Here is a 24730-nt window from a genome sequence, read left to right on the forward strand (position 1 = left end):
TTTCGTTCACGCTTTGTGTCGTCTTTCCTTTTTGTTTGTTCACGCTTTGCTTTGTTTGTGCGACTACTGTTATGCACCCTTCTTCTTTTTTTCCCTTCCTTACAGGTTTGATCGGGGAGGCACTACGCAGAAGTATGCATTTAAGTCTTGCACGCAGTGCATTGACACCAGCTTTTACCAAAACGAAGCTGTCAAAATGACGCTGTTGAAATGCGGCTATCTAAGCGAACCTGTCAAAGTGAAGCTGTCATAATGAAGCTGTCGAAGTGTTCCTAACAAAACAAAGCTATCAAAACAAAGCTGTCGAAACAGTGCTGTCAAAACGAAGCTGCCAGATGTAGCTTTAAGATGCAGGTACCAAACAAATTGGTCGAAATGGGGCTATTGAAATTGGGCTATCGAAATGAAGGTGTTTATAATTTATTTGCAATGATCATGGGATTGGGCTGTAATGCTGGAAGACGTTTTTTTTCAGCTTCTGATAACGACCCAAAGCTTCAGGGCAGAGCACCGTATATTTTGTTGCTGTATTGTTCAAATACTGGGCCACGTTTCAGCTTATGCCATGCACTTACCTTCCCTACTTCAAGGGCCGCTCGATAGCTTCTGTTTTTGTCTACCTGCAGCTTCCAAAAGTATCTGGCCGTTTCACTATGACCACCTGTGCTGTTTAGAGGCAACAGAAAAAAAAAAGATAGCTCGGGCTGTCTTTTTTACAGCATATAGTACTAGTAAAAGTTTGCAGATTTGTTAGCTGTTCCTTGCTGTCTTAAAGTTTACTGTCCACGCTACTAAGCTATCCTGTGCTATATTGATACCATTGCTGTCACTTGAGTAGCATCTAGGCATGAGTCAAGCAGATTATTCTACTTGACTCGTGCCTAGATGCTAGTATTTCCAAATCATGGAATGCAGTGATATACCGGTGTATGCAAATGCAAGAAAGCACCTACAGTCGCACCAACAGCACAATATATAGAGTGTAATGTTTATAATTGTGCAAATTGTGAAAATGGGGACTATTGAATCGTCAAAATGATGCCCATTCAGTGCTGTGTAAGTTCCTACTCAAGTTTGTATGAAGCAAACCAGACTTTTCGCAGACAAAGATGTTCGTAGTCCAATTTAATGACAAGCCCAAGACTTCTTGGTTTGCCCAGGCATGTACATCGCGGGCTTCTCTTATTTTAGAAGTTTATTTTAACATACCACTGCAGTAACTCCACTTGAAATGCCGTAGAAGCTTTGGCTCGTTTATTAAACAGCATGCGCTCTGGAGTCATTTGTCTCTGGCCAAATGACTCTAATAACAAACTCAAACAACCCTTGCATAAATTGGAGCAGATCAGAGTATATCGGCTTGTTGTGGCAGTAAACAAAAGCAGTTGAAGGTTATTAGAACTTAGCCCTTAGTTTATACTTCTTTTCCTTGGCCATATTTTTTATCACCATTCTCAAACTTCTCGCCAACCCTTTCTTCTGCTTTTCTTATCAACCACATCGTAACGCTTGTAATTCTGTTCGCCTAATTCTTTGTTGCACCACTGGGGAGCTGGTTTTCCTCGTTTTTCATGCGTTGTCACACTTGTTACCCATCAGCTCGTCACCTGTCATCATATGCATCGTTTGATATTGCGCCCTTTTGACAAGTACTGCATTTTGACGTTTTTCCGGATCAAATCTACATTGATTGTGCTTGTAAATGATGCAATCTAAATACACGCGCTTCCTTTCGCATTGTAACTAAATGCCTTTCTTGTCTATGCTGTTACAGACCAGAATGCAGCTCCAGAAAACATCACCGGTCACGAGGCGTTCACACTAAACTACGACGTCGACTGGCCTCTCAACTTGGTCCTCAGCACCGCGGTGAGACACTGTTCCAACTCGCTGCGTGACCGTTGTGACCAACACTAGACTGCTGTGTGACCGACTGTCTTGCGACTGTCACTGCTACTTTTGCTGTCTGATTTCTAAGCGCTCTCAGTGCCTCAGTACGGCAGCTTGCTGGTTTGTTGCACAATCATTGCTGGATGCTGGTAAAAAATGAAACAGCTGCTACGGACGAAGACTAAAAGAGGGTTGTTGGCAGTTTTTCTTTAGTTTTACCGGTAGCCACAAACTAACTAGCTCATAGGCAAGTACTTCTAGATGCCCCTTCTTTTATTCCAAGCATTATTTATTTTTTATTGCAGTTCATATACTTGTGCTCCATAGCTGCTGGAAGTGTTTTATAGCTATAAAACTATAGACTAGGGAGGCTGGAAAAGTGTTTACATGTAGGGACATCTATGGCTGTTTGAGGCTGACGCTGCAAGACAGTGTTGACATTTATGCTCCAGAACTAAAATTGTTGGTGTTTATGCTCCAAAAGCAACATTTCATGGGCTCTGTGGGTTCTGGTATGAAAGAATTGCCACCAGTTCAGAATGATCCAAAGCATCAAGTTCTTTGCATCACCTGTTGCCACCTAAAGTTTAAGGGGGCACGCTGGTTTTAAGCCAGAAAAGTTTACAGTTATGATGAGGAAAATTGGGTGGTGTATGCAGTATTTTGTTCTGATTGTAGATATAAAATTTGTTTTTGTGTAAAACAAATAAATTCAAATTTATTTAGATTGTTTTATCTCATTTTCTGACAACTTTTGTAAAAGAGCTGCTGTAGGGAAGCAGCTGAACGAGGTACCAGTGAACTGTGCACAAATCAAGGAGTGCAATAAGCCTAAAATTATCCTTTTATCTGGCCTGTAGCAGATGTTACGACTGTTTGAATTTTGGGCTGGAACGTGGGAACTAGAAAAAAAGCGGTTTTTCCTTCCAGGCCCAAACATCCAACAGTCATAACTTCTGCTACAGGCCAGATGGAATGATAATTTTAGGCTTATTGCACTCCTTGATTTGTGCACAGTTCACTGGTACCTCGTTCAGCTGCATCCCTACAGCAGTTCTTTTACAAAAGCTGTCAAAAAATCAAATATAACAATCCAAATAAATTTGAATCTACTTGTTTTACACAAACAAATTTTATATATCTAAAATCAGAATGAAGAACTACATACGTCCCCAAATAGTTGTCACAACTGCAAAAATAAAGTTTTTGATCAAAGACCCATGTGCCCCCTCAAGCCTTGTTAGGTTGACAACTGCAGCAAACAATCATGCTGTGGCCTGCGTTAGACTGCTACTGCTGGGTTGGTAAATGACGTGAATGCACACAAAACACAAGCCAGTTTTTGAATCGGAAAGTTCTAATGTACCATGAAGGGAGTGAGTTAGTGCTGTGTTGGGCAAGGGCAAATAAGAACTGTTTCTGAAGAACAGAGTCTGACTTGCACTCTGGCGCATTCTTAGGTGCAACTCTTGCCTATGTTGCAAGCTTTTGGTAAAACTGTGTGAGCTCATCAAAATTCCGTCATTCCGTCTCTTATTTTAAACGCATTCTTTAGTTGTCCAAAAAGCAGTCGCTTGCATGGTAAATTCCAGGACGATGAAAATTGCACAGATTTTTGAGCTTTCGAATCGACTGATTTTGAATTGGTATTGTGTAAGTGTCTGATACGTGTCCTTTTTTTTTTTTTTTTTTTTTTTTTTTTTTTCAAAGAGGGAGAGAGAACAAAAAAACTGTTGAATGACTTCGACCTCTGGTGACCTAAGTGTTGATTTGGTATCGTTGTCTCGTGTTTCTTTTTATCAGAGCCTGGGCTGCTACCAAATGGTCTTCAGGTTCCTCTTCTACTGCACACACGTAGAGCGCATGCTGTCCAAGTAAGTCTCTTGTTCTTCAAGGACGGGCATTCGTTTTGTCATTAATTTACAGACAGTGTTTCTAGGCCATTGGAGAAAAAGGTCTGTCGGAGGGGGGGGGGGGGGGGGGGGGGGGGTAAATAGTCGAGTGTGAAATTCTCTTTTGCCCATCTCCCTTGCATTGGAACGGGAAGCTTTTTTCTGGCGTGGGAATGCACCGCTGACAAATACAAACGAGGCGTTCTTGCCATCAAAATACTCCTTGATAGCCGTAGCCGCATCCGCATCCGAATCCCATAGCCCGCAAGGGCGCAAGCTCCGCAGCACAACCAGCAAACTCTTACAAGCATTTGGAAGTTTGAACGCTGGGAACATGTTGAAAGGAAGAGATTTTGTGAACAACACCGAGGACATTCACAGACTCGCACAAAGATCCTTCGAAGATCTACCATTCAAACTCAACACTATTGCAAATCACACTGGTGGTGTTGGTGGAGCTTGCCTAGTCAGTTTATTAGAAGAAAATTAATGGTTTAGAGTTCAGACTCATTAGCCCTCTTTGTAAGCAAGGATTGACAGTGTTGACAAAAGTGAGCTTGCTGCTACTGCATGGGTAAATATTAAGTGATAACCTGTGTGCTGTCTTCATATTGCCTAGCCTCTTCATATTCTCGCACAGCGAAGAAGGAGTCGAACTTTTTCTAGATATAGACGTTTATTGAAGCGAACTACGCTTTAAAGGCCACCTGCACTCAAAATTTCGACCTCTTGAAAGCACTACTTCCGTATAGTCTGCCTGAAAAGAAAGCAAGATGCAAAATACAAAAGGTAAAATACGAGCGTGAACGCCACAAGCGTTCAGCAAAAATCGTCGATTTTGAAACCAAAATCGAGGAGAGCGCGGCTATTGAAGTGATGTTGCAGCCGTCCAGCGAGCGGTCGGACGGTCAGCGGCTCGGGAGCCCGCGTACAAGCTCTGCGCGCGCATGGGGTAGCAAATGGGTGAAGCGTTCGCAGCAGAGCTCGACCGGTTCTTCAGCTGCGTGGCTGGCCAGAGGAAGAAGCCCCCGTCGGCCGGAGCGTCACAGGCGCGTCATGGCTGGTTACACGATCCGCCGGCAGGTGCAGCGTGGTCTGCGGCGGAGCTTTTTAAACGCTTCTGACTGATTAATGAGGCGTTTCACGGGGCCACCACGCGTGTCCCAGCTGATTTGGTGGTACTTACTACGCATCAAAAATAAACTTGGTCGAGGTGAAATTTGAGTGCAGTTAGCTTTTCAGAAGAAAGAAGCACCGTATATGCGGTCGACGTGCGCAGGCGGATGTCGGTGAATTGAATGCCGCGGCGTTTGCCCTGTGGACATTTATTTCTCCACGTTATTCTCTCCGGAACAATCGGATTAGATTAAGAACACTGGCAATGAAAAAAGAACATTGTAGTCTATTGATGACAGCGTGGAACAGCCTGTGCAGTGTACAAAAAAAAGAGCAACAAAACACAAGTAAACGAAACAAAAAGCATCATTCATGGCAACATGCCGAGTAGGCACACCCATGAGCATGTGTAACAAATGGGGCACCAGGCATTGGCCCATCACCTGTTTTGCCACCAATGTCCAACATTTGAAATGTAAGTCTGCAATACGTCCGTTAGGCCTAAAAAGATGGACGTTAAGCCTAAAAGCCGAGTCCCAAATGGGAATGGCCTTGCAGGGTCTGGCTGCGTGACAAGGGCGCCAAGCTGAAGACGGCGGCGTACCCGACGGCGGCGTTTGGTCTCCGCCAGGGGATGATGCACTTTGTCAAGAACCTGCAGTACTACATCACCGTCGAGGTTGTCGACCCCAGCTGGCACATCTTCCAGGATCGCCTGCAAAAGGTGCCCCACGTTGGACTGCATGCTGAGTGTTTAATTAAGAAAGACAAATGACTGAAAGCATACACAAGACTAGCGCGAACAATCAACTGCTTTATTCACAAAACACAGACGGTATGTACGTATAGTTGAGTGTGAGAGGGGAAGAAAAAAAAGATAAAAATAGACTATTCACGGGTGTTATTCATGTTAGGCCATTTTCAATAAGCCTTATCTTGCCCTGTGATAAACTTATTGAGGGTTCACAGGCGCAATCTTTCACTTCGGAACATATGCAATGCACTTAGTCTATTTCTCTCGTGCGATCTTTTGCCTTGCCAACGCGTATGTGTTCTCAGACCGTGACATAGTGCATTTGCAATTTTTACAGTGTGCAGACAGTGTTTCTTGTGCTGGTCATTGCTTGCATGTAACGTGCGTAAGCAATGACAAGGAACAATGCCTGCACATATTATCTTTTAAGTGGAGAGCCCTTTAGGGGCTCTCCTTGTCATCGTAGCTTGTTCTCTGGACCTAAGTAGAGCCACATGGTGTTTCGTCGTAGTGGCTGTTGTCGCGGCGTAACCCGGAGGCTTCGGAGGCCAAACGGTTTATATAGTCATGAGCGTTAAAAACGTGTGATCCGCTGACGCTAGTCATACATCTCCCCGTTGTTTAATGCAAAGGAAACTGCAGGTACATTTGAGTCAAACCATACGTGACTAACTGGCAGCGCCCGCGTTCATTTAGTAAGGAACACTCATTGGGTTGGTTTTTATGATAGTAAGCGAAGAAAAGTGGCAGTGCAACGCCAGCACGTGCAGGAGGAAAAGCAAGCACAAAGAGAACAGAACCCTTTTTGGTGCAGTTTCAGGCAGGGGGCGCGCGAGCACTGCGAAGGCAGTAAATTTGAATTGCTTTGGGTGGTTGCAGTGAGCGGATAACAGCTCTACAGCCCATTATGGCTAATCACTGCTCTGCACTTCCATCAGCTTTCACATCGAGTGGAACGGCTTTAATTTTGTGCAGTGCTGCATTCAACAGTCGCTGTTTGTGGTTCACACTAATCTACAAGTCTCAGTAGAAGTCATCTAAGTAACATGTCATATTAGCTAATGCAGCAAGGAAATCGCTGTTCCTGTCCAAGCGGGGAAAGAAGGGATGACTTTGAATTGGCAGATGTGCAAGCATTCAGTGTCACACCTGTCGTTTAGACATGGTTAGCTTAGAGAAGTTAGGGGGGCAGGACATTTCAATTCACACTTTATGGGCGCTCTTGCTATTCCTCGGGCATAGTTTGCTGCTGAATAGCTGCAGACACACTATGATGCTGCACATTCATATTGTCACGTAGCCATGGACGACGCAGGTTTCTTGAAGGTATAAAGTTTACTGCAGCGAACTTGTGCTCCCCAGTGAGCCTAAAGAACACAATTGTCGAAGGAGCAGCCAACAAAGTGATGTGTGCAAACGGCCTTCGGCAATTTGGATGCTGCGGCGTTTTCTCTTTAGACATTTATCTAGAGTGCTATCGTTTCTAATTGCGTCGATTTAGATCGAGAACATTTTGAATTGCACAAGAACGGTCTAGGATGGTGACCGTAAAGCAACACGGTTTTTCTATCAAATAAGGTTGCCGGTGCGGCATACTAATAGAGCAAATACACACTTCGGTTTAAGGGGGCAGACTGGTCTTGGAGCTATTTTTTTTATTTACCAACCTATTTTAATGAAACTGCATGCATTATAGTTTTTTGTGCTGATTTCAAAGCTGCCGTTAGATTTTTTGTAAGTTGATTATATTTTGAGTTAATGATTAATTGCCATTATTTTGGGTCACAGTTACAAAAAAACCATGCCATACAGAATGGCAATTACCACGTGGCTAGACAGACAAATGACTAAAGAATACAACGTAGAAAGAACTTTTTTGATTCGGCTATTTTTGGTCGTTTTACAACACAGTGAACTTCGCTTCTCCCATGCTCTGCCAGAAATGGCTCGCAGGTGGTGCCATTTGAACACAATAATAATTTTCCAAAGCCTCCATTTGAAAAATTTGTTTCTGACATTGTATTCTCCATACATTTCGGTATCGGAAGCAAAAAGAATTACAGTTATACCTGCTCTGGGTGCCGAGATATCTGAGGACGAAATGCTAGCTTTGCATTGCAAGAAAAGTGCCGTTGCACCATCGAATTCTGCGCTAACTGAGCTGTATAGTGCACTTTAAAATGCTATTATAATAGAATAACAACAAAATATGGTTCCTTTTGATGAGGAAATTCACAGACTGATAGAAAAATGGCCGTGGAGGCCGAAAATGCCACATTTCAGAAAACGCTTTTTTTGACCGTTTTTCGGACCCAAAGACCCAACTGCCCCCTTAAGGGGCCATGCAGACAAAATACAAGTTTGTTTCATTCGAAAGGTTTCGTGGTTTTTAGTGCCCCCAACACTTGCCCGGAAGCAAACGATGCCGTATTCACTGATAATTATTCAATGTAGGTTAAAATTTTGATTCTCCTGCCAAATCGTGTGTTTTCATGACACCTGCCACTAAGTCACAGGGGCGGGAATTCAAACGAACTTCCAGTGCATCAGTAGGCTCTGCGGCCTTGCTTGCCGTGTCAGTCCTCCCAGATGACGCTACTATACAGAGCCGCGGACCATTGTCCACCGTTGCTTTGTTTTTGACCGTACAGTCTAGTCCACTTATAACAATATCCAAGTGCCAAGGAAATCCCATCATTATAACTGATAATTGTTATAAGTGGGTTGCGAAATAAAAAGACGGAACAGAGTTCAAAACATCTTATTCGCATGGCAGCAAGGTGGTACTACTACTAATTTGCGGAAAAGAAGCCAAGTCGGTCACCATTGTTTGCCGCGTGTTAAGGTAGTGCAAATCTTTTCTTCCAAGAGCATCTATAGGCGCTTCACCTAGCTGAGGTAAATGTCCTTGGCGGAAACAAAGTCCCCGAGGTGACGCATTGGGCCTCCTACGAAGACACTACCTGAGTAGGCTGCGCAACCGCATCATTTAGAGTCGTCACTGTAGCACTTTTGGCGAACAATATAACCGGATTCAATCGTTATATCCGATATCGTGGCACCGGAGCACTGTAATAAACGGTTTATTTTACCATAGAAAGAATACAAAAGTTGACGGTGCCATAGCTGTTCATCGTTATATCCGATATATTGTTATAAACGGTATCGTTATTAGTGGACTCGACTGTATTTGCACCTGGCTTGTTTTGTTACGGTAGAAAATAATGGTTTTGTGAAACATGAGGTATGCTTGACAAACAGAGTCGTGCAAGACAACATCGCTTATGCCGATCGTCCAGTGTCGTGAGACAACTCCAAAGTGGCGGTCTGCTGTGCAGCTAAAGCAAGCATAGTGCGCCCAGTTCCAACATCAGCTAGGGTGCATTGGTACTTCTATGTTTACGTGTATTTTCGTAATTTCCACTGTTTACCCCTCCATCCTTACTGCCGTAAGATGAATATGCATTACATTTAAAGGAGCCATGAAGAGAAAACACAAGTTTGGTTCATTCGAAAGATTGCCTCGTTAGAACCATAACGACACCACTTATAACGCAAACTTCGCTCAAATAAGCTACATAATTAGGAAAAAAGGAAATGACCATGCGACCCACCAGCTCATTTTCCGCAACAGAACCTGTGATGTCACTTGGGAATGCTCTGCGATTGGCGGAGGCCGGCAAAAGCAAACGCATGTTAGGCAGGGCTTACAGTTTGCATAGCGAGCTAAATGCCCGTGAAACATACTGCACATTCTTTTTATGACAAAGAATGGTGGAGTAAACGGTTGAAGTTCCGAACGAACACGCAAGCGTGTGCGCCAATGCGTACGAAACTACTGCCTGGCCGAGCTCGACATCTCGCCGTCGCGCAGACGAATTTTCGGGTTCGAGGCGCTCTGACCTTGGGGGAAAAAATGCCGTAAACACCGCGCATTGGCGCTCATATCTTTCTGGTCGAAGCAGAGAGCTCGCTCGAACGGCTTTCCATACACGACACCGGCCAACTGGCATAAGCGATACTGCTACTGAAGTTGAACTATTATTAACCGTAATACAAATACGGCACATACGTACCAGTCTGTATTCGTGCGTCGCGACGGGGCTGACGAGGCAGCGGTGCCGACGGCAGGGCGTTCGTCTGTTGTGGCTATCGCGGAATGGTCGCTTTCCCGTCCACCGCGTATCCCACAACTCTTGCCGCTCGTGCACTTAGAAGCATTGAGCGTTCAAGTGGTGTGAGGTTGTTAAATGCAAGCCCGAGCTCCTCGGCGAGAGTTTTGTTCTCCGGATCAGGCGATTCCATGACTAGGGTGCGGGTGCACTAGGTTTTACAAGTATTTTTAAAATGGCCGCCGTCTCGGTCGACTCCCGCGTGTGGGTGCTATATGGAGTCGGCATACTAAGTATCTGTTTCATGGACCGGCCCGAGTGACGCCATTGCTCACGTCACCAAATGTGCAATTTTAGCGGGAGATATAAAATTTTGGCTTAAATTGCCTGATTTCTCAGTGAATAAAGCATCATTTGCTTCCGGGAAAGCGCTTGGGGTACTATGAAACACCTAATCTTTCGAATAAAACAAACTTTTGTTTTCTCTTCATGGCTCCTTTAAGTGCAGATAGCTCATTCGGCAAGCTTATAAGCTGTGCCTAATTTGCATTTTCTTTTGCTGGCCTCGGCCAATCGCACAGCCTTGGCATATGACATCATAGGTTCTGTTGCGGGAAATGAGCTAGTGGGTCGCATGCCATTCCGTTTTTTCCTAATTATATAGCTTATTTGAGCAAAGTGTGCGTTAACAGTGGTTGTCAGTATTGTTCTAAAGAGGCAATCTTTCAAATGAACCAAACTTGTGTTTTGTCTACATGTACCCTTTAAACAGCAAATAAGACCTCCTCTTAAACCGCGCTGTTTTAAAACTTAGACAAGGGAAGAGCACACAAGGACTGGACGAAGCGCGACCCGTCCTTGTGTGCTCTTCCCTTGTCTAAGTTTTAAGGCAGCGCGGTTCGAGAAGATCTATAACCAACTAGCCCCCGTTTTAGCCTTGCTTATTAGCAAATGAGATCGGCAGGTATGGCCAAGTGCTGGTGACAAAACTTAAGTAAGGAAATCAGAAAGCATGGTTTGGGGCAATATCAGTTCCAACAGCATGAGATTTTGTGAACGGTACTACCGAATAGGCGGCAACCTTAAGTCTGTCGGCTTGGTGACTAGCTTTTGCCTCGGTTTTCCCTTCCACAGGTTCAGACGGTGGACGAAGTGCTGGCTCTGCACACGGAGCTGACGGACTCCTTTGTCAACCTGTGCATGCTGACCAACTTCCCGGTCTTCCAGCTGATCCACGAGATCCTCCAGCAGTGCCTGGAGTTTGCCACCTTCGTCATGGTGAGCGTTCTCCCTCGGGGGCCGATCCGTTCAGGCACTAGCCTTGTAGCTTTGTGGACCCGATAAGGGAAACTCAGTAGCTGCGGAGTTGTGATGGTCCGTTGGACGTCTCGCAACGATTCTGTCGGCCCACTGGACTTTTGTTGAACGGCACTTAAAGGTGTTGTGCCACCAAATTTGTTGCTTGTGCATTCTTTGTTGCAAACGTTTTATAATTCGTTAGAAAGCATGATACATGCTCTCACACGCACATATTCTGAGTGAAAAATTTATTATCGCACGATTCATGTGAACAGGATTCGGTTTCGGTTTCTGGGCGCCGATTCAAGCAGTGACGTCACAGTGTTGCGAGGAGGCTCTGCCACGGCGGCGCTGCGGTACGTTGCGACTTTACTGCGGCGTCTGCTCCCCCACATACGTGCTTCACCACGGAAGTAAACACGCCGACTCGTCACGTCAAGCCGCGACAGCTCCGACGCGGATTCTTTGTCTGCATCCTCGGATGCAGACAAATGAAAACCATGAATTTGCAAACCATAAAAATGCTAAAAAAACGCTACAAAAAAAAAAAAAAAAGCTGCCCCCCGCCGCGAATCGAACCGGCAACGTTGACCGGACGGGCGGAACGCGCGAGACCAGCGAACAAAGGATTCCACACCGCGATATAGCTGATATAGCCAGTGTACTAGATGGAGGCCCATCCTTGGAGTCGTACGTCGGTGTTTACTAGCTAGTTTACAGAATTCCTGGCTTGTAAACTCACATTTTTTAAATAGCGCTTGCGCAGCAAGGTTCCGCGAAGCCCCCGCGACAGCTTATCGCCATCAACTCTGCTCTTCTGCGAAAGCGCTCGCAAAAATAAGTGTGCCCGGCTGCGACTGCGATTTTGCACTGAAGGGATAGTGCTTGCCGTACTTTGGTTTTACGTTTTACGTTAAAAACCTTTGCCGATACTGATCTGTTATTACCCAAATTACCCTACGTAACTGTTCTTCTGCACGAAACTGACCTTATATTTTCTACAGGCGAGCCGATCGCACACGCATTCCGGGGTAGCGGCGTCGCCGAAGAGCACGGCTGAAGCGTCGAACGCCAAAATACGGATCGCATTAGCGCTAGTGTTGAGTTGTATGGGCTTCATGGAACTTACTGAGTTTATTACCCTCCAGAAACTAACAAAATAGAGCCGCGTTCATTGCGGCACGAATGTTGTCGGGGCACAGTTTTCGCTTCTCGGTCGATTGACGACGCGTCGTGCGACCAGTCAGGCGACCGGTTTTGTTGGCGTCTTCGGTCGGCGAGTCAGTCACACTACGGCGACTTTCCATCGGCCGACGTGTTTGTGTCGCCGTCGGCGTGGTGTGACAACGCGGTCTGGCAATTCGGCAGTTGGCCGATGTTTTAACGACTCGTCGGCGTCGCGTCGGCGTCGCCGTCGTATCGGTATAGTGTGTCGATACGACCAAGCGACCAAACAAACTGTGGTAACTGGAGTTCACGTTGACGTCGCTCGAGTCGCTAGCGTTGTATGACGTCACAAACTTTGCTGTGCTGGCAATCCACTGACGTCATGGTTAGTGGCGCTAGCGATGGGTCCCGATTTCCAGAAGAGCATTTAGGTAATTTTTAGAAGCGAATTAAAATATATATTAAGCGCTTGCTGTACCCAGCACTTCGTGTTGAGGGTCGTTGCATGCAGAGGAAGCCTACAGCAGGCTTTTTACAGACTTAAAATTTGGTGGCACAACACCTTTAAAGCAACTCTTAAAGCTTCGTTTAATTGATAAGTGAACTTTGTGAAACTTGTCAGTCTTGCTGCTTTTTTCCCACTGATTTCAAGTATGCCATTATTTGTTTTGGTCAGTCAATTATTTACCGAGATAAATAGAGATGATTAGCCATTTTTGCTCAAACAATAAACAAAACAGTGTTAGTCATAAAACTGTGATCCTTATATTTTCCAATACTATGAACCCCGGTGAGTGCAATAAGAGAATCGGCTTTTTGATGCACAGCTTGGAACTAATCTTACAGCTCATTAAACTTTGGTGTTTGAAATGGGCATTTTAAATGGTTCCTTTCCGCTGGTGCCACCAAAGCTTAATGAGCTGTAAAATTAGTTCCAAGCGATGCATCAAAAAGCCACTTCAATTATTGCATTCACTAGGGTTCATAGTATTGGAAAATATAAGGATCACAGTTTTATGGCCAACACAGTTTTGTCTATTGGTCCTCCAAAAATGGCTAATTATCTCTAATTATCTTGGGAAATAATTGACTAAAAAAATAATGGCACATTTGAAATCAGTGGGAAATATGCAAGTTTCACAGTTTCACAGAGTTTGCTTGAAAATTAAAAGGAGCTGTTTTAAGAGCAGTGTCCCCCTGGCGACCACGAGAGCTGTGTTGTGTCTTTGAGTATGAGACCTTCAGAGGGTGGTAGGGTTCATGTGGGTCCTTTGAAAACCTTGAATTTCTTGAATTTTCATCTTTATTAAGCATGAAGTCAACGTGAAGCTACATAAGCATTGAGCAATTGTTTGCTGCTTAATTTATCTTTCTTAGCAAATGAAAGGTGTTATTTTGGAACACCCTCAAAACGCTTATCGGTGTAACTCTAACATGCGGTTATGTTAAATTGTCGGAGAAGGAAACATTACCAAAGCCATCATTTGTGATGAGGGGAATCGTTTGACGAAAAGTCCCCTGTTTGGAATGTGGGCTGCAGCAACAATCCCTTTTTTTTTTTTTTTTTTTGATTTCTCATCATTTCAAGCCTCCTGCCTCACAACACTGGTTTTTATTTGAGTTCTAAAAGTCATTGCGGTCTTTGAAGATCCACACACAGAGCTTTGAAAGGGCTTAGAAACAATTTTTGTCACATAAACCAGCTTGAACCCTGGAATCTACCGTTTTAGTGTATGGGAAAATTTGGAGTAAGCGACAAGTAGCGAATGGTAGTACACGGGCCCAATATCAGATGAACCCACTGTGGTGGCTCAGTGGCCATGTTGTTGTGCTGCTGAGCCCAAGGATGTGGGTACGATCCCTTCCGCAGTGGCTGCTTTTCTTTCTGATGGAGTCAAATAGCAATAACGTCCAATATGTCGAGATTTCGGCGCAGGTTAAAGATCCCCAGGTGGTCAATATTAATCCAGAACCCTCTACTACAGCACACCTCGTAGTCCAGGCGCAGCTTTGACGCGTTCAATCCTCGAAATATGAAATACAGTGCAACCCTGGCAATACAAATTTCAAGGGACCATGCGAAAGCGTTGTAAGACGGGGGGTGTTGTATCATCGGGGTACGGGCAAACGGCGGCCTAGTAGACTGTCTCATGCGGCAGGTGGGCTAAGTAGTTATTTGCACTACAGTAAAACCTCATTACAAGAGACACTGTTACAAGAGACACTTGGTTATAAGAGGCATTCAAAGGAAAGCGGTTTGGTTTTTGTATGTTCGCCATGTTAGCAAGATTCCATACAAGAGACCTTGGTTACAAGACAGACGTTTCTTAGCGAGGTTTTACTTACTATGTTTAGTGCTTTCTTATGTAATTTGCAAACTTTTAGCTGAAATCCCAAGTTTCTAAACAAAGAAATGCCTATTTTGTGCCCTCCTCCTCTCCACGGAATCTGCACTAGCCCACCAGCCCTGCGCCTTGTGCACCTGAGATTAGCTGGTAAGGCCGACACAGCTGATCAAATTTAGAGGGGAAAAGGCAAGAGTGTGAAACTGCCCAGGCCAAGTGAAGCGAACATTAGTTTGTAGCGGCGATGAAAAAAAGGCGAGAGAGAAAGGAACGGAGCGACAACGCAGCTTTGAAAGACACTGATAGGCAGGGAGCAAAGAGAAAGGGAGAGGGGGCATCGTGAAAGGGAGAAACGTGGATCAAGCGGGCGAGGAAAAGCGGCCGTTGGGTTATTGCTGTAAGGTTTTGTCGTGTGTGTTTCTGTGTTCGTCAGCTTGATGGGAGCTGCGAATTCGCGGTATGCCGGCCACCTGGACTTTGACTTCTCGTAGTTGGCGCGTTGGCAATCTGTGAGCCCGTCGAAGGTTAACTCCCGCCTACCAGTACCTGCCTGCGGACCTTTGCACATCAAGTACAGTTAAACCTCGATATAACGAAGTCGTACTTGGGGCCGCAAATTTCATTAAATCGAGAATTTCGTAAAATCGAGGTTTCGATTTTACAGTTCATTTAACCAGTTATTGGGGTTTTAACACTTTGGCCCTCGCCAGGCAACAACTGCTATGTAGTTACCTCTCCAATTAAAGCGAAATTTGTACTAAAACTGGCCGCGAAAATTGTGTGAATTAAGAGTTTCAACACTTGGGCAATGGAATTCGGATAGCCGACGGTAGTTCATGTGTCATCGTAAAACCGGTTCTTTTTCCGCAACGCCTCATTAAATATGATAGCAGACTAGGTTTCCACTTTTTCTTTTTTCATTTCGGTCACTACTAAATGCCGCTGTTAGTCAATTGAACCCGCGTCCATGTCCCGTGAACTTCACCCCGCCGAGGTGCTCGTTCGAAGTTACGCCTCTTTTCGTCCATTCAGTGGTAGGCTCAGGCGCGGCGGGCCAACAGCGGAAGGCTGCTATGAAACTTTCGAAAGACTTTTCATGTACAAGGGCTCCGCAGTATGGGCGCGTGATTCAACCACAACACTCGAGATAAAACCATGATTGCGAGTTGAGCGGAGTACACGCGGACCGCTTCACTGTGTGGAGCAGCGCTTACGTGATCCGGAAAGCGGAAAGCTTACATTAAAAATCTTCCGGCCAAATTCGATTAAGCAATTACTTTTATGCCCACTGAGCCCTTACGAAACTGATTTCTCCGCACCGCAGCTGTCTAATGAACGCTGGTGAAACGAAGATGACCACGTTCAAAGAGAGCAATTTATTGCCACCAGCACTCGATGTTCAAGCCGTAGTGAAGAAGTCCGTAAGCAGTGCTTGGCGTTTCTTGACCAGAGCGGGCTTTACGTGACGCTCGTATGCTGACAGCGCTAACAAGGTCTTAAACATTCGTGTGCACCTGCGTGCCTCCGCAGAACATCGATGGCATCCATCGCACTTCGGTGGCTGTCAGTTTCACCGAGCTTCCTCAGGCTCTTGTTCGGAACACTTTTCTTTCTCTTGGAGTGCTCATGCTGCTTACAAGACTCACCTAACGATGCACGAACAAAATATTAATTGGTTATCAGCGAGCACAACCTAGCGCAGCAGCACCAGCACCGTGAGCAATGACGCGTAGAAAAAAAAAAGCTTGAAGTAGGCTTCGGTAGCCTAAGCATAGAGGGCGCTGGCGTAGGCAACGATGGAGACGTCAAAATAGTGGCTGCACTATTAAACCGTCTATGACCGCTAGCGGTTTGTGCAGCTTCGTTCTTCGCTTTTAATTGTTGTTAACCGTAGATTTCACCGCTTTTCTTTCATTTTAGCCTTCAAGAGTCAATTTGAGTAATGAATTTTTTCAATGTAGGGCCTGAGAGGCAAAATAAAACGTGCCTCGACCGGAATTTCGTTCTTCCTTTCTTGCCGTGACTTCGTTAAATCGAAAGCGCCGCACAAAATTACTTCGTAAAATCGAGACAAAAATACATGCATTTAGCAAAATTTTGTTAGAAAACTTGAAAAAATTCGTTATATCGCGAATTTCGTTAAATCGAGGTTCGTTATATCGAGGTTCAACTGTAGCATCAAACGGGTGTTAAGAGTAAATAAAGGTCGGGGCAGAGCGGTGTAAAAGATGGGAAAAATGTCGGTTTATCCCCCACCGTGGTCCATCGTACGAAGCGGACCACGCTCACCCGAGCGTTGTATAATCGGAGTTTCTAGTGCATTGTTTCTACGGGGAGTTTGCCGGGACTGTGGTGATCCATCGTAAGAAGTGGGTAGTTTTAGATGCAGAGCATCTGATTCACTCGCCTTGTCCCTCCGGCGTCGTCGTCGTCGGCGGCGGCGTTGTCCACCCCTCCCCCATTCTCTTCGCCGCGCCAGCTGCGCTCTCCGCCACTCACCCCCTCTCCTCTCCTCTCCGATAGCGAACACTCTTTTGCGAGGGGCATTGGATTGGATTGGATTGGCTTGGATTGGATTGGATGAAAGTGGATTGTGTTGGATTGTGTTGCGTCATAGCCGCGGCACGTTGGGTCATAGCCGCGGCAGACGCGCTGGGGCCGGCGCATGTGCAGTACTCTCTCTTCCGCGGTTTCCTCTCCTTCGGGCGCACTGCGCATATAACCGGTGTGCCGTTCTCCGGCGAAGCAACATCCACGCTTGGCTCAAACACCTAGAGTCCACGCCGCTTTACAAGTACGCCAACGTCGTCATTGACTGGGACCGGCTTACGCAGTCCCCTCAACGTTATGCACGCTATAAAACACGGTCCCTTCGCCGCTCCGCCTATGTGTCGCATCTACACAGGGGTTCCCGCGAGGGGAGGTGGGAGTTTTTTTAAACCGGGAATCGTCGTGTCGTTGGGGTTTCATTGCACAAATGTCGAATCAAATTGAGAGAAAAAATGCAGACTATTTATCGACTGCCCTCGTACTTTCCTCCTTAGAGCGACGCTGAAGACGCCAAGTTCGACGAGCGAGTGCAGCAGTACCAGCGCACGTTCCACGTCCTGGTGAGCTCGCTGCGCAAGAAGCTGCTGGAACGCGGCGAGGGGCCGCCCCAGGGCCAGGAGTCCAGCCTCACCGAGATGCTCAACAGGTGGGCTGCTAGTCTCGGGTAGCGAGCTCAACTCGTTGTCAACTCGATCGCGTGGTTGAAAAACCTGGCCACCTAAGCTGGTGTCATCTACGGGTTTGCTTGGAGCACTCTTTCTATTCTTTTGAGTGAATGCTAAACAGGCTTTGTTGTTAATCTCCATCGCCCTGGGTTAGAGTCGTTGGTTTTTCACACTAGTAGCTTGGGTTGGAGCCCCAGGGGCCCTAATTTGTTGTGTCAACAATTTTTTCTTCTACATTTCTCAACATTTTTTTCCTACAACATTTTCTCTACATTTCGTTCTACAACATTTTTTCGACAACATTTTCTACCTAATTTTTTTCTGCCACATTTTTTCTTGGGTCAATTCTACGCGTTCTTTTCGAAAATGAGGGTAGTTTGGTATCTTTTAGGTGAGTTTAACCTGCCAAAACGTTTATTAGTTGTTTGATACCTTAAATGCAACATTTTGAAAAAGAGGTGAATGTTGGGTGTGTCTAGGTGGCCAGGTTTCTCAGATACGGGGCTTGATTGCTTCAGAATACAACTTTCTTTCTGCAGTTCTAGCAAAGGACAAGTTTTAGGCGAAGGCCTGCCCACTGCAGGAACGCTTCTGTCGACAAAATGCTCAAGGGCCATACTGGGGGGATGGGACTCTTGTTGAAAGTCGTGCGATGTGTTCGTTCTAACTGGAAATTTTGGAAGAAAAAAGCGTCTGAAATTTCATTTCAATAGGACCCCACAAAGTTTGAGGGGCTGGAATCGTTATGCAGTGGGCTAAAGGGGATTTATTAAGTTAACGTCACCGTTAGATAACTAACACATGTGGATGATTGACTCGTGTATACTGGAGCAAATTTTCATCATGTAGTTGGTATGCAACCTGGAAGACAAAAGCAGTATTGATGTTGTATATTAGTGCAAAAGCACTATGGCCTAACTCTGATATGGCAATAGTTTTAAAAACCTTATTGGCTGTGGATGGGGGTATGACGTATGACGCGCTGACCTAATGTCAACGTGTCTCCGCAAATGTGGGTATGCATTGCCCACGAATGCAGGAATGCACCAGCCTGACGTCCCCATAGGGTATGCAACAACCTGACACTAGCCCTAATGTAAAGTTTTGAGGTCTAACATCGCCAGTATCCACGTCTCAACGTATGGTCAGTTTGACGTTTGGCACGTCGTTAAGCTCTTCTGAATTTCTTCTTCCATGAACTTAAATGCAAGCTTTGTTCACTAAAAATGCTGCTTTGTTGCCCTGATAAGAGCAATGCACATTTTTATCGTGATTTTCCAATAAATATAAACATTGAAGAACCCAGACGAAGCAGCCACTATCTGGAAATTTCTCTACGACCTAACAGAATCTTGTTTGTGCGATTGGCGTCCGCCTGCCTAAGCCACCACTGAGAAACCTGACTGGGAGGATGTAGTGGGGCCTCCAGTTCCGTTTGATCGTATCACTTGAATGCTGACGCGCAATTAACACGCTGATAACTGTGCTTTTACTGCTGGCCCATATCACGCCACCGTAGCGTAAAAGTGTCTATATTTCTATATAAAACTATTTTCCTATATTTTCTTATATATTTCTACATAAAAAGATTCTATATAAAAGTATCTATATTACTGTATAAAAGTTTTCATATTTCTACATAAAAATATTTTATATAAAAGTTTCTATATTTCTGTATAAAAAGTTTCTATATAAAGGTTTCTATATTTCTTGCCTTTTTCCGCGGTTAAAAAAGGTCTTCTGTGGCCTGAATGAAGCTGTGTGAGTTACCGAAGGTTAATCGTTTCAAACTGAACAACGTGGTGCTTTGCCTTTATAACCCTTTCAAAAAGATGGGCTCGAGCACACCGTAGTTAACTCCTAATCGTCGCTCAGTGTCTCGCTGAACACAACCTCAACCACGCAGGATCGACTTCAACCGCTTCTACTCGAACCTGTTGGCGGAAAAGGCTTCCAAACGGCCTGCGAGCAAGCCGACATCCTAGGAGTTTCGCCAGGTGGTTGCACAGCCTTCGCAAGCCTGCTTTGTGCTCGCATCGAGGTCACCAGCACTCTTCGCGTCGCAGGCTTCAAGCTCAAGTGCCATCGGCAGTGCCAACGTCGCTCCTTGCGGACCAGTGCTTACTGCCTACTGCCATGCGCTTCAGAAAACTCCTTCGCCGGAATTCAGCATGGCGTCTCTATAACCAATTGCTGCATATTGTGGCCTATGCCTGGTGGACGCTGTTTTATGTCTACGTTTCGAAACAACGTACTACGAGCGTGCCGTACCGGGGTAACAACGTAGTTGGCATTGAATTGACGAGTGACGTGCGAGTGGGATTTCGTCAATAATAAAGGTGAGAATGCAGTTAGGGGAAGCAGGTTTAAGCAAGTCACTGCGTCAAAAGGTGTCGTAACGTCGACAGTTACCGCAGGGTCAGCTTTTAGAAGGAACTGCCGTAAATGTCGGATTTCCCCTTAGACTTGGGAAGTGTTAACTGTTGGAGCGGATGTCGTGTGCTATGAAGTATGGGTTTCGAGTTGGTTATTGTAGCAAAGGGTGATATGAGTGCTCTTATCCCAAAGCGCTGACAGTTTGGAGTCGTTAAAACTGTGAAAGTGTGCATGTCAATGGAAGAGAGTTTGAAGGAGAGTCAGATGCGTTACGTTTCATATCTGCTTACGTTGGCGGGTCTTTAGGTTGGTGAAGAAAAACGTATGTTATTCCTACCCTTAAACCTCAGCGATGCTTTGCGGCCATATGTTACAAGGGTTGCTACTTGATTTTTACGAAATAGTACGTTGAGTAGTTTGCGGCAGGGATAGCCACTCTGGGAACGTTGTAACTGAGACTGGCCTCGCTGAAAATAGTACGTTTCCAAACCAGTCGGGTTTTTTTTTTTTTTTTTTTTTTTTTGCTCTGCCACACCGTTTTGCGTGGGACTATTCTGTGCCATTGTTTCTAATCTTATTTACACAGATGCATTTATTGTACAAGCAACATTGTTGTTTTCTTTTCTTCGTCTTATGTTTCTTTTTGCTTGTGTGGTAAACTTTGCTAACGTAGCGTCCTGTAGATTGTCTTGCTGTAAATCTATTCATAACGCCAGGTTATCATATAGTCACGCTCGATGTAGTAAATCCAGAACCATTTCCTGCTTTGCTCTGAACAAATATGCTTGGCTTTTAGAGGGAACAAGAGGTGGCTGATTGAATCTCCGGTGTGATCGCATTTTATGTTGAATTTTTATCAGCTTTAAGCAACAGCAGCATCTCTTTGCCCTGTTACGAAAAGTGTTTGCTACGCTGAGAATTCGGGCTCGTTGAACATGTTTTGCATTAATTTATACGTTTAGAAGCGCAGCAGAAGTTTTCTTGCGTGTGCTTTTAGTTGCATTTAGTTGTTGTCAGGTCAACGTCTTCCTACAACGAAAATTTTAAACCTTTTAGAAGAGTTGAAACGTTTAGTGCCATTTTATGTAACGAAATCCCAGCTCACACTTTGTGTTGAAAACGTACAGTCGGCAAAAGGCTTGTCTATAACGCTCGAGCGGCGTGCTCCGCACTGCGTGGGAGACGCGTAGTGATAACGCCTGGTTTTGAGACCGGTAGAATGTGAGCATGCTTGGCCCGTATCAGATAAGAGAATAAGATAACAGGCACTGCACCTGACAACCAAGCAGTTTAGTCGAGGTTCCTTGCTGTAAGGTAATGCAGTTTCTTAGCTCCTTTTTTTTTCCCCGGTAATGTGCTCTTGTGCGGACATTATGCGATAATGTGCGCACATTGTGCGATAATGTGCGCAAGTAAGATTAAAAAAAAAAACCATTGTTGCATTCGTTATAGGAACAGACACGGCATAATTGCCTGGTACTCCTTTTTCAAGAATATTGAAGAGTTGCATTCGGCAGTCAATGTTGTGGGCAATGTGCTTCTCTTGGGGTGCGACATGGGGTTGTGGGTTGTGTGCTGGGTGTGCTATACGCACGAAAATACGGTATGTTTAGTTTGGTATGCAGACACCATATTACGATTTTGGTATTGCTAACTTTCTATTGCGCATTTTTTAACGAGTGAACTGAACTGCATTCCAAATTGCTGCTTCTCTCGCACTGATTTTCCGATGTTGGTCTTAGCGACGCACTGGCAAGTCCACGGGAATAAATAAATGAAAAGTTGATATTAAATGTCAGACACGTGGAAAATTAAAATCTTGGAGGCCGAGATTGCACGAAAACACGTTGTGAGCTGGTTTGGGGCCGCTACAGTAGTGTGCTCGGTGGTTGCGAATGGAGCATGGTATTTTCTAATCTCCCGCCATTTACAAGTAAACTAAACCATTCATTTCTGCTAATTAGTTGAGTAAGAGATTGTGGGGGTTAACCTGCGCAGTCGAGCCAGAGTTGAAAGCTTCAAACAAATTCACTTCAGTGTTTCTTTAAGAAGCTTGAGATGTAGCAGATTTTTACCCGTTTTTTTTTTTTTTTTTGTCCTTTCATGTAAACAAACGTAACGAATTTTTGTTATCCCATGCCTGCTTTCAAGGGTAAATGTCATCCGGCTGAAATTTGTTATTTGACCCACTCTATGCCTTTGTTATTTTGAGATTTTACTGTATACGCGAATTTTTTTTCTTCTTGAAGCATCCTAATAAGTCCCCCCTCCTCCCCCCAAACTGTCACATTGCTTATGGGAGTGCCATAGGTGTTTTTCATTAGTCTAGCAAAATGCACATTCGTTTTAATTCTACGTGCGATTGTTGAGGTGGTCTCATAATGATGCGGGTTATTGCTTGAAAGTCACAGGCCTACGCTTTAGAGTGATGCGATTTGTGGGCATTGTTTATGCACTAGCGGATAACCCGAATGAATGTGTGCAAATTGGCTAGCTAGCACGTACATTATGTAAATAACCATGGTTAAATGGGGAAGCGCTTACTTTCAACTACAGGCGTGTTTTTTTATAGCTGTCTCGGTATAGCTTCTCGGGGTGGCATAATAGTGTCAAAGCCTGTCAAATGCGCAAGGCTAGGCATATTTGAATGAACTCGATTGCTTGTAAAGTGGGTTGAAGTCTGGCAAGGTGCAGTAGTGTATCCAGGGTTATACGGTTTTTTATTAGCTACACTTGTTCCCCACAATTGCTGTTTCCATATTTACATTTTTTTTATTAACGGTATTTGTTCCCATAAATTACTGTTCCCGTATTACGGTGTGTTTCATATGGTGTTGCAGGAATTGTTGCAGGCGTCAAACTTCTCAAGGACAGGCTTACCGTATTTATTCGATTATAAGGCAGTCGCAATTATAAGGTGAGCGTGGAGTTTTTCACATGTATATATGACGCCATGGGCAATAATGGGTATGCAGTGAATTTGAACTGTGAAGATGAGGATACAGCACCGGTCTCGCTGAGAACACGCCACGATCTCGGATGCACCTTGATCATAGCTCCAGCTATTCCTCTCAGCGTCTACCTGAATACCATTACCTGGAACGCTAGCATTCCCTGCAAATAAACACCTTTTCAATATATATATATATATATATATATATTATATTAAAAAAACCTCGCCTTATATTTGAATAAATACGGTAGTTGCCTGATTGTGGTAGGTTGTCAACATTGTAGTTCTTGTCTTAGCGTATTTGCTGCGCACACAGTCAGGTTATCTGCTAGTGACATGTCGATACGGCAAGTTTGATCTCGTGCCTTGAGCAGTGTTGTTGAAACCTAAACCTGGAGTCGTGTGTATTCCTCATCCCAGAAAGCGTGCCGCATTGGTCGTCTTAAGTCATGATGTGCCCCGTCAAGTCGTTTATTGCACCTTGAAACGGGCATTGTTGAAAGTAGCGTAATAAGCTTTGGGGTTCACGCCCCTTTTAGTTTTACAGTGCTGTGTTTGGTGGGCATTACAACGTGGTGGCATTGAAGTTGAAAAGGGTCTGGCATATGTATGTTGGCCGCACAGATTGGGGTGGTTCGCTTGTGCTTTGATAGATGGCGCCAGAAGAGGTGTTAGAAAGGTTTGCGTGATGTGATGCTCTGCTCATTTGGCTGTTAAAAATGTGTTTCTGGACCTCCCTACTAAGGTTGCGTTTGATGCACGAACAGTCTATGCTATCTTGCCGGTGGTTGCGGTGAAAGATGTCCCTATGGAGTTGCGCCATCTATCAAAGCCTGTGAGAACCTTTGTGTGACAGTTGGTGGAATGTGTGCGCAATATTCTTTTGCGCTGGAGTTTTGAGCAAACTGGTGTGTTGTGGTTCGTGTATTTCCCATGGGCATTTTGGTCTGTGCCTTTTAATTGGCATTCGTTGCTTTTGTAGTGAAAGTTTGATTTTTACGAGTTGTTCGTTTCAACGGTAACCAACATATGCAGTTTAATATGTCATCTCAGCTGGAGGGAACGTAATTTGGAAGCGATATACAAAAACTGGGACGGTGTAAAATTTTTCTTGAGGGGTCAGCAAACTGCTTGAGAATATCTTATAAGGCTGCGTGGTTTGTTTTTAGTAGTTACAGTTTAAAGGAAGCTCGCTGGACTAAAATACCATTGAGCTGGCTTAATGGGGCAGCCAAACTGACTCAGTAGTGTAAATAGTAAAGTCGCCTATTGTAGTGCAAACCTGCCCTATAGTGCAGGTTTACACCGCACTTCAACTTACACCAAATGGAAGCTACCCACCCAGACTTAATTGCATTTACTGCAGACCAACTTTTGGCTGCAAACTATCATTACATAACACACGTTGTTACTGGTTGACACATTCAGCGTTGCGCAAACTTCAGTCAGGCCAAAGAAGCTGTTGTAAGCGAGTTTCATCAATTTTTTTTCTTTCTGTACATTGGAGGGCAAACCCACGGTGCTTGTTTCTTAAAAGCCAGATTGCAGTTTGTTTCACTGCCATAGTTTTATGCCTGGGTGGGCCTAAACACTTTAATAAGGCTTTCGATG

The 24730-nt window shown here is 44.8% G+C and overlaps 1 protein-coding gene across 3 annotated transcripts in view; it reads left to right on the forward strand.

Moving 5' to 3' along the window:
• LOC144142751 (gamma-tubulin complex component 2-like) overlaps nt 1-23069 on the forward strand; it is a 60036-nt gene extending 36967 nt beyond the window's left edge. For 2 of the 3 annotated variants that reach the window (XM_077674444.1, XM_077674445.1), the window contains 6 exons: nt 1775-1869; nt 3694-3764; nt 5457-5622; nt 10899-11042; nt 17620-17771; nt 19697-23069. In XM_077674444.1, coding sequence (XP_077530570.1) covers nt 1775-1869; nt 3694-3764; nt 5457-5622; nt 10899-11042; nt 17620-17771; nt 19697-19775 — 707 coding nt within the window. In that variant the 3' untranslated portion in view covers nt 19776-23069. Of the gene's footprint in view, nt 1-105; nt 133-1774; nt 1870-3693; nt 3765-5456; nt 5623-10898; nt 11043-17619; nt 17772-19696 lie in introns of all 3 variants that reach the window. The other variant, XM_077674443.1, reaches the window with a different exon arrangement.
• Nucleotides 23070-24730: the final 1661 nt, after the last annotated feature.

This window comes from Haemaphysalis longicornis, unplaced genomic scaffold (assembly GCF_048455015.1).
Source record: "Haemaphysalis longicornis isolate Haplotype H1 unplaced genomic scaffold, Haemaphysalis longicornis Haplotype H1 scaffold_6, whole genome shotgun sequence".
NCBI lineage: Eukaryota > Metazoa > Arthropoda > Arachnida > Ixodida > Ixodidae > Haemaphysalis > Haemaphysalis longicornis.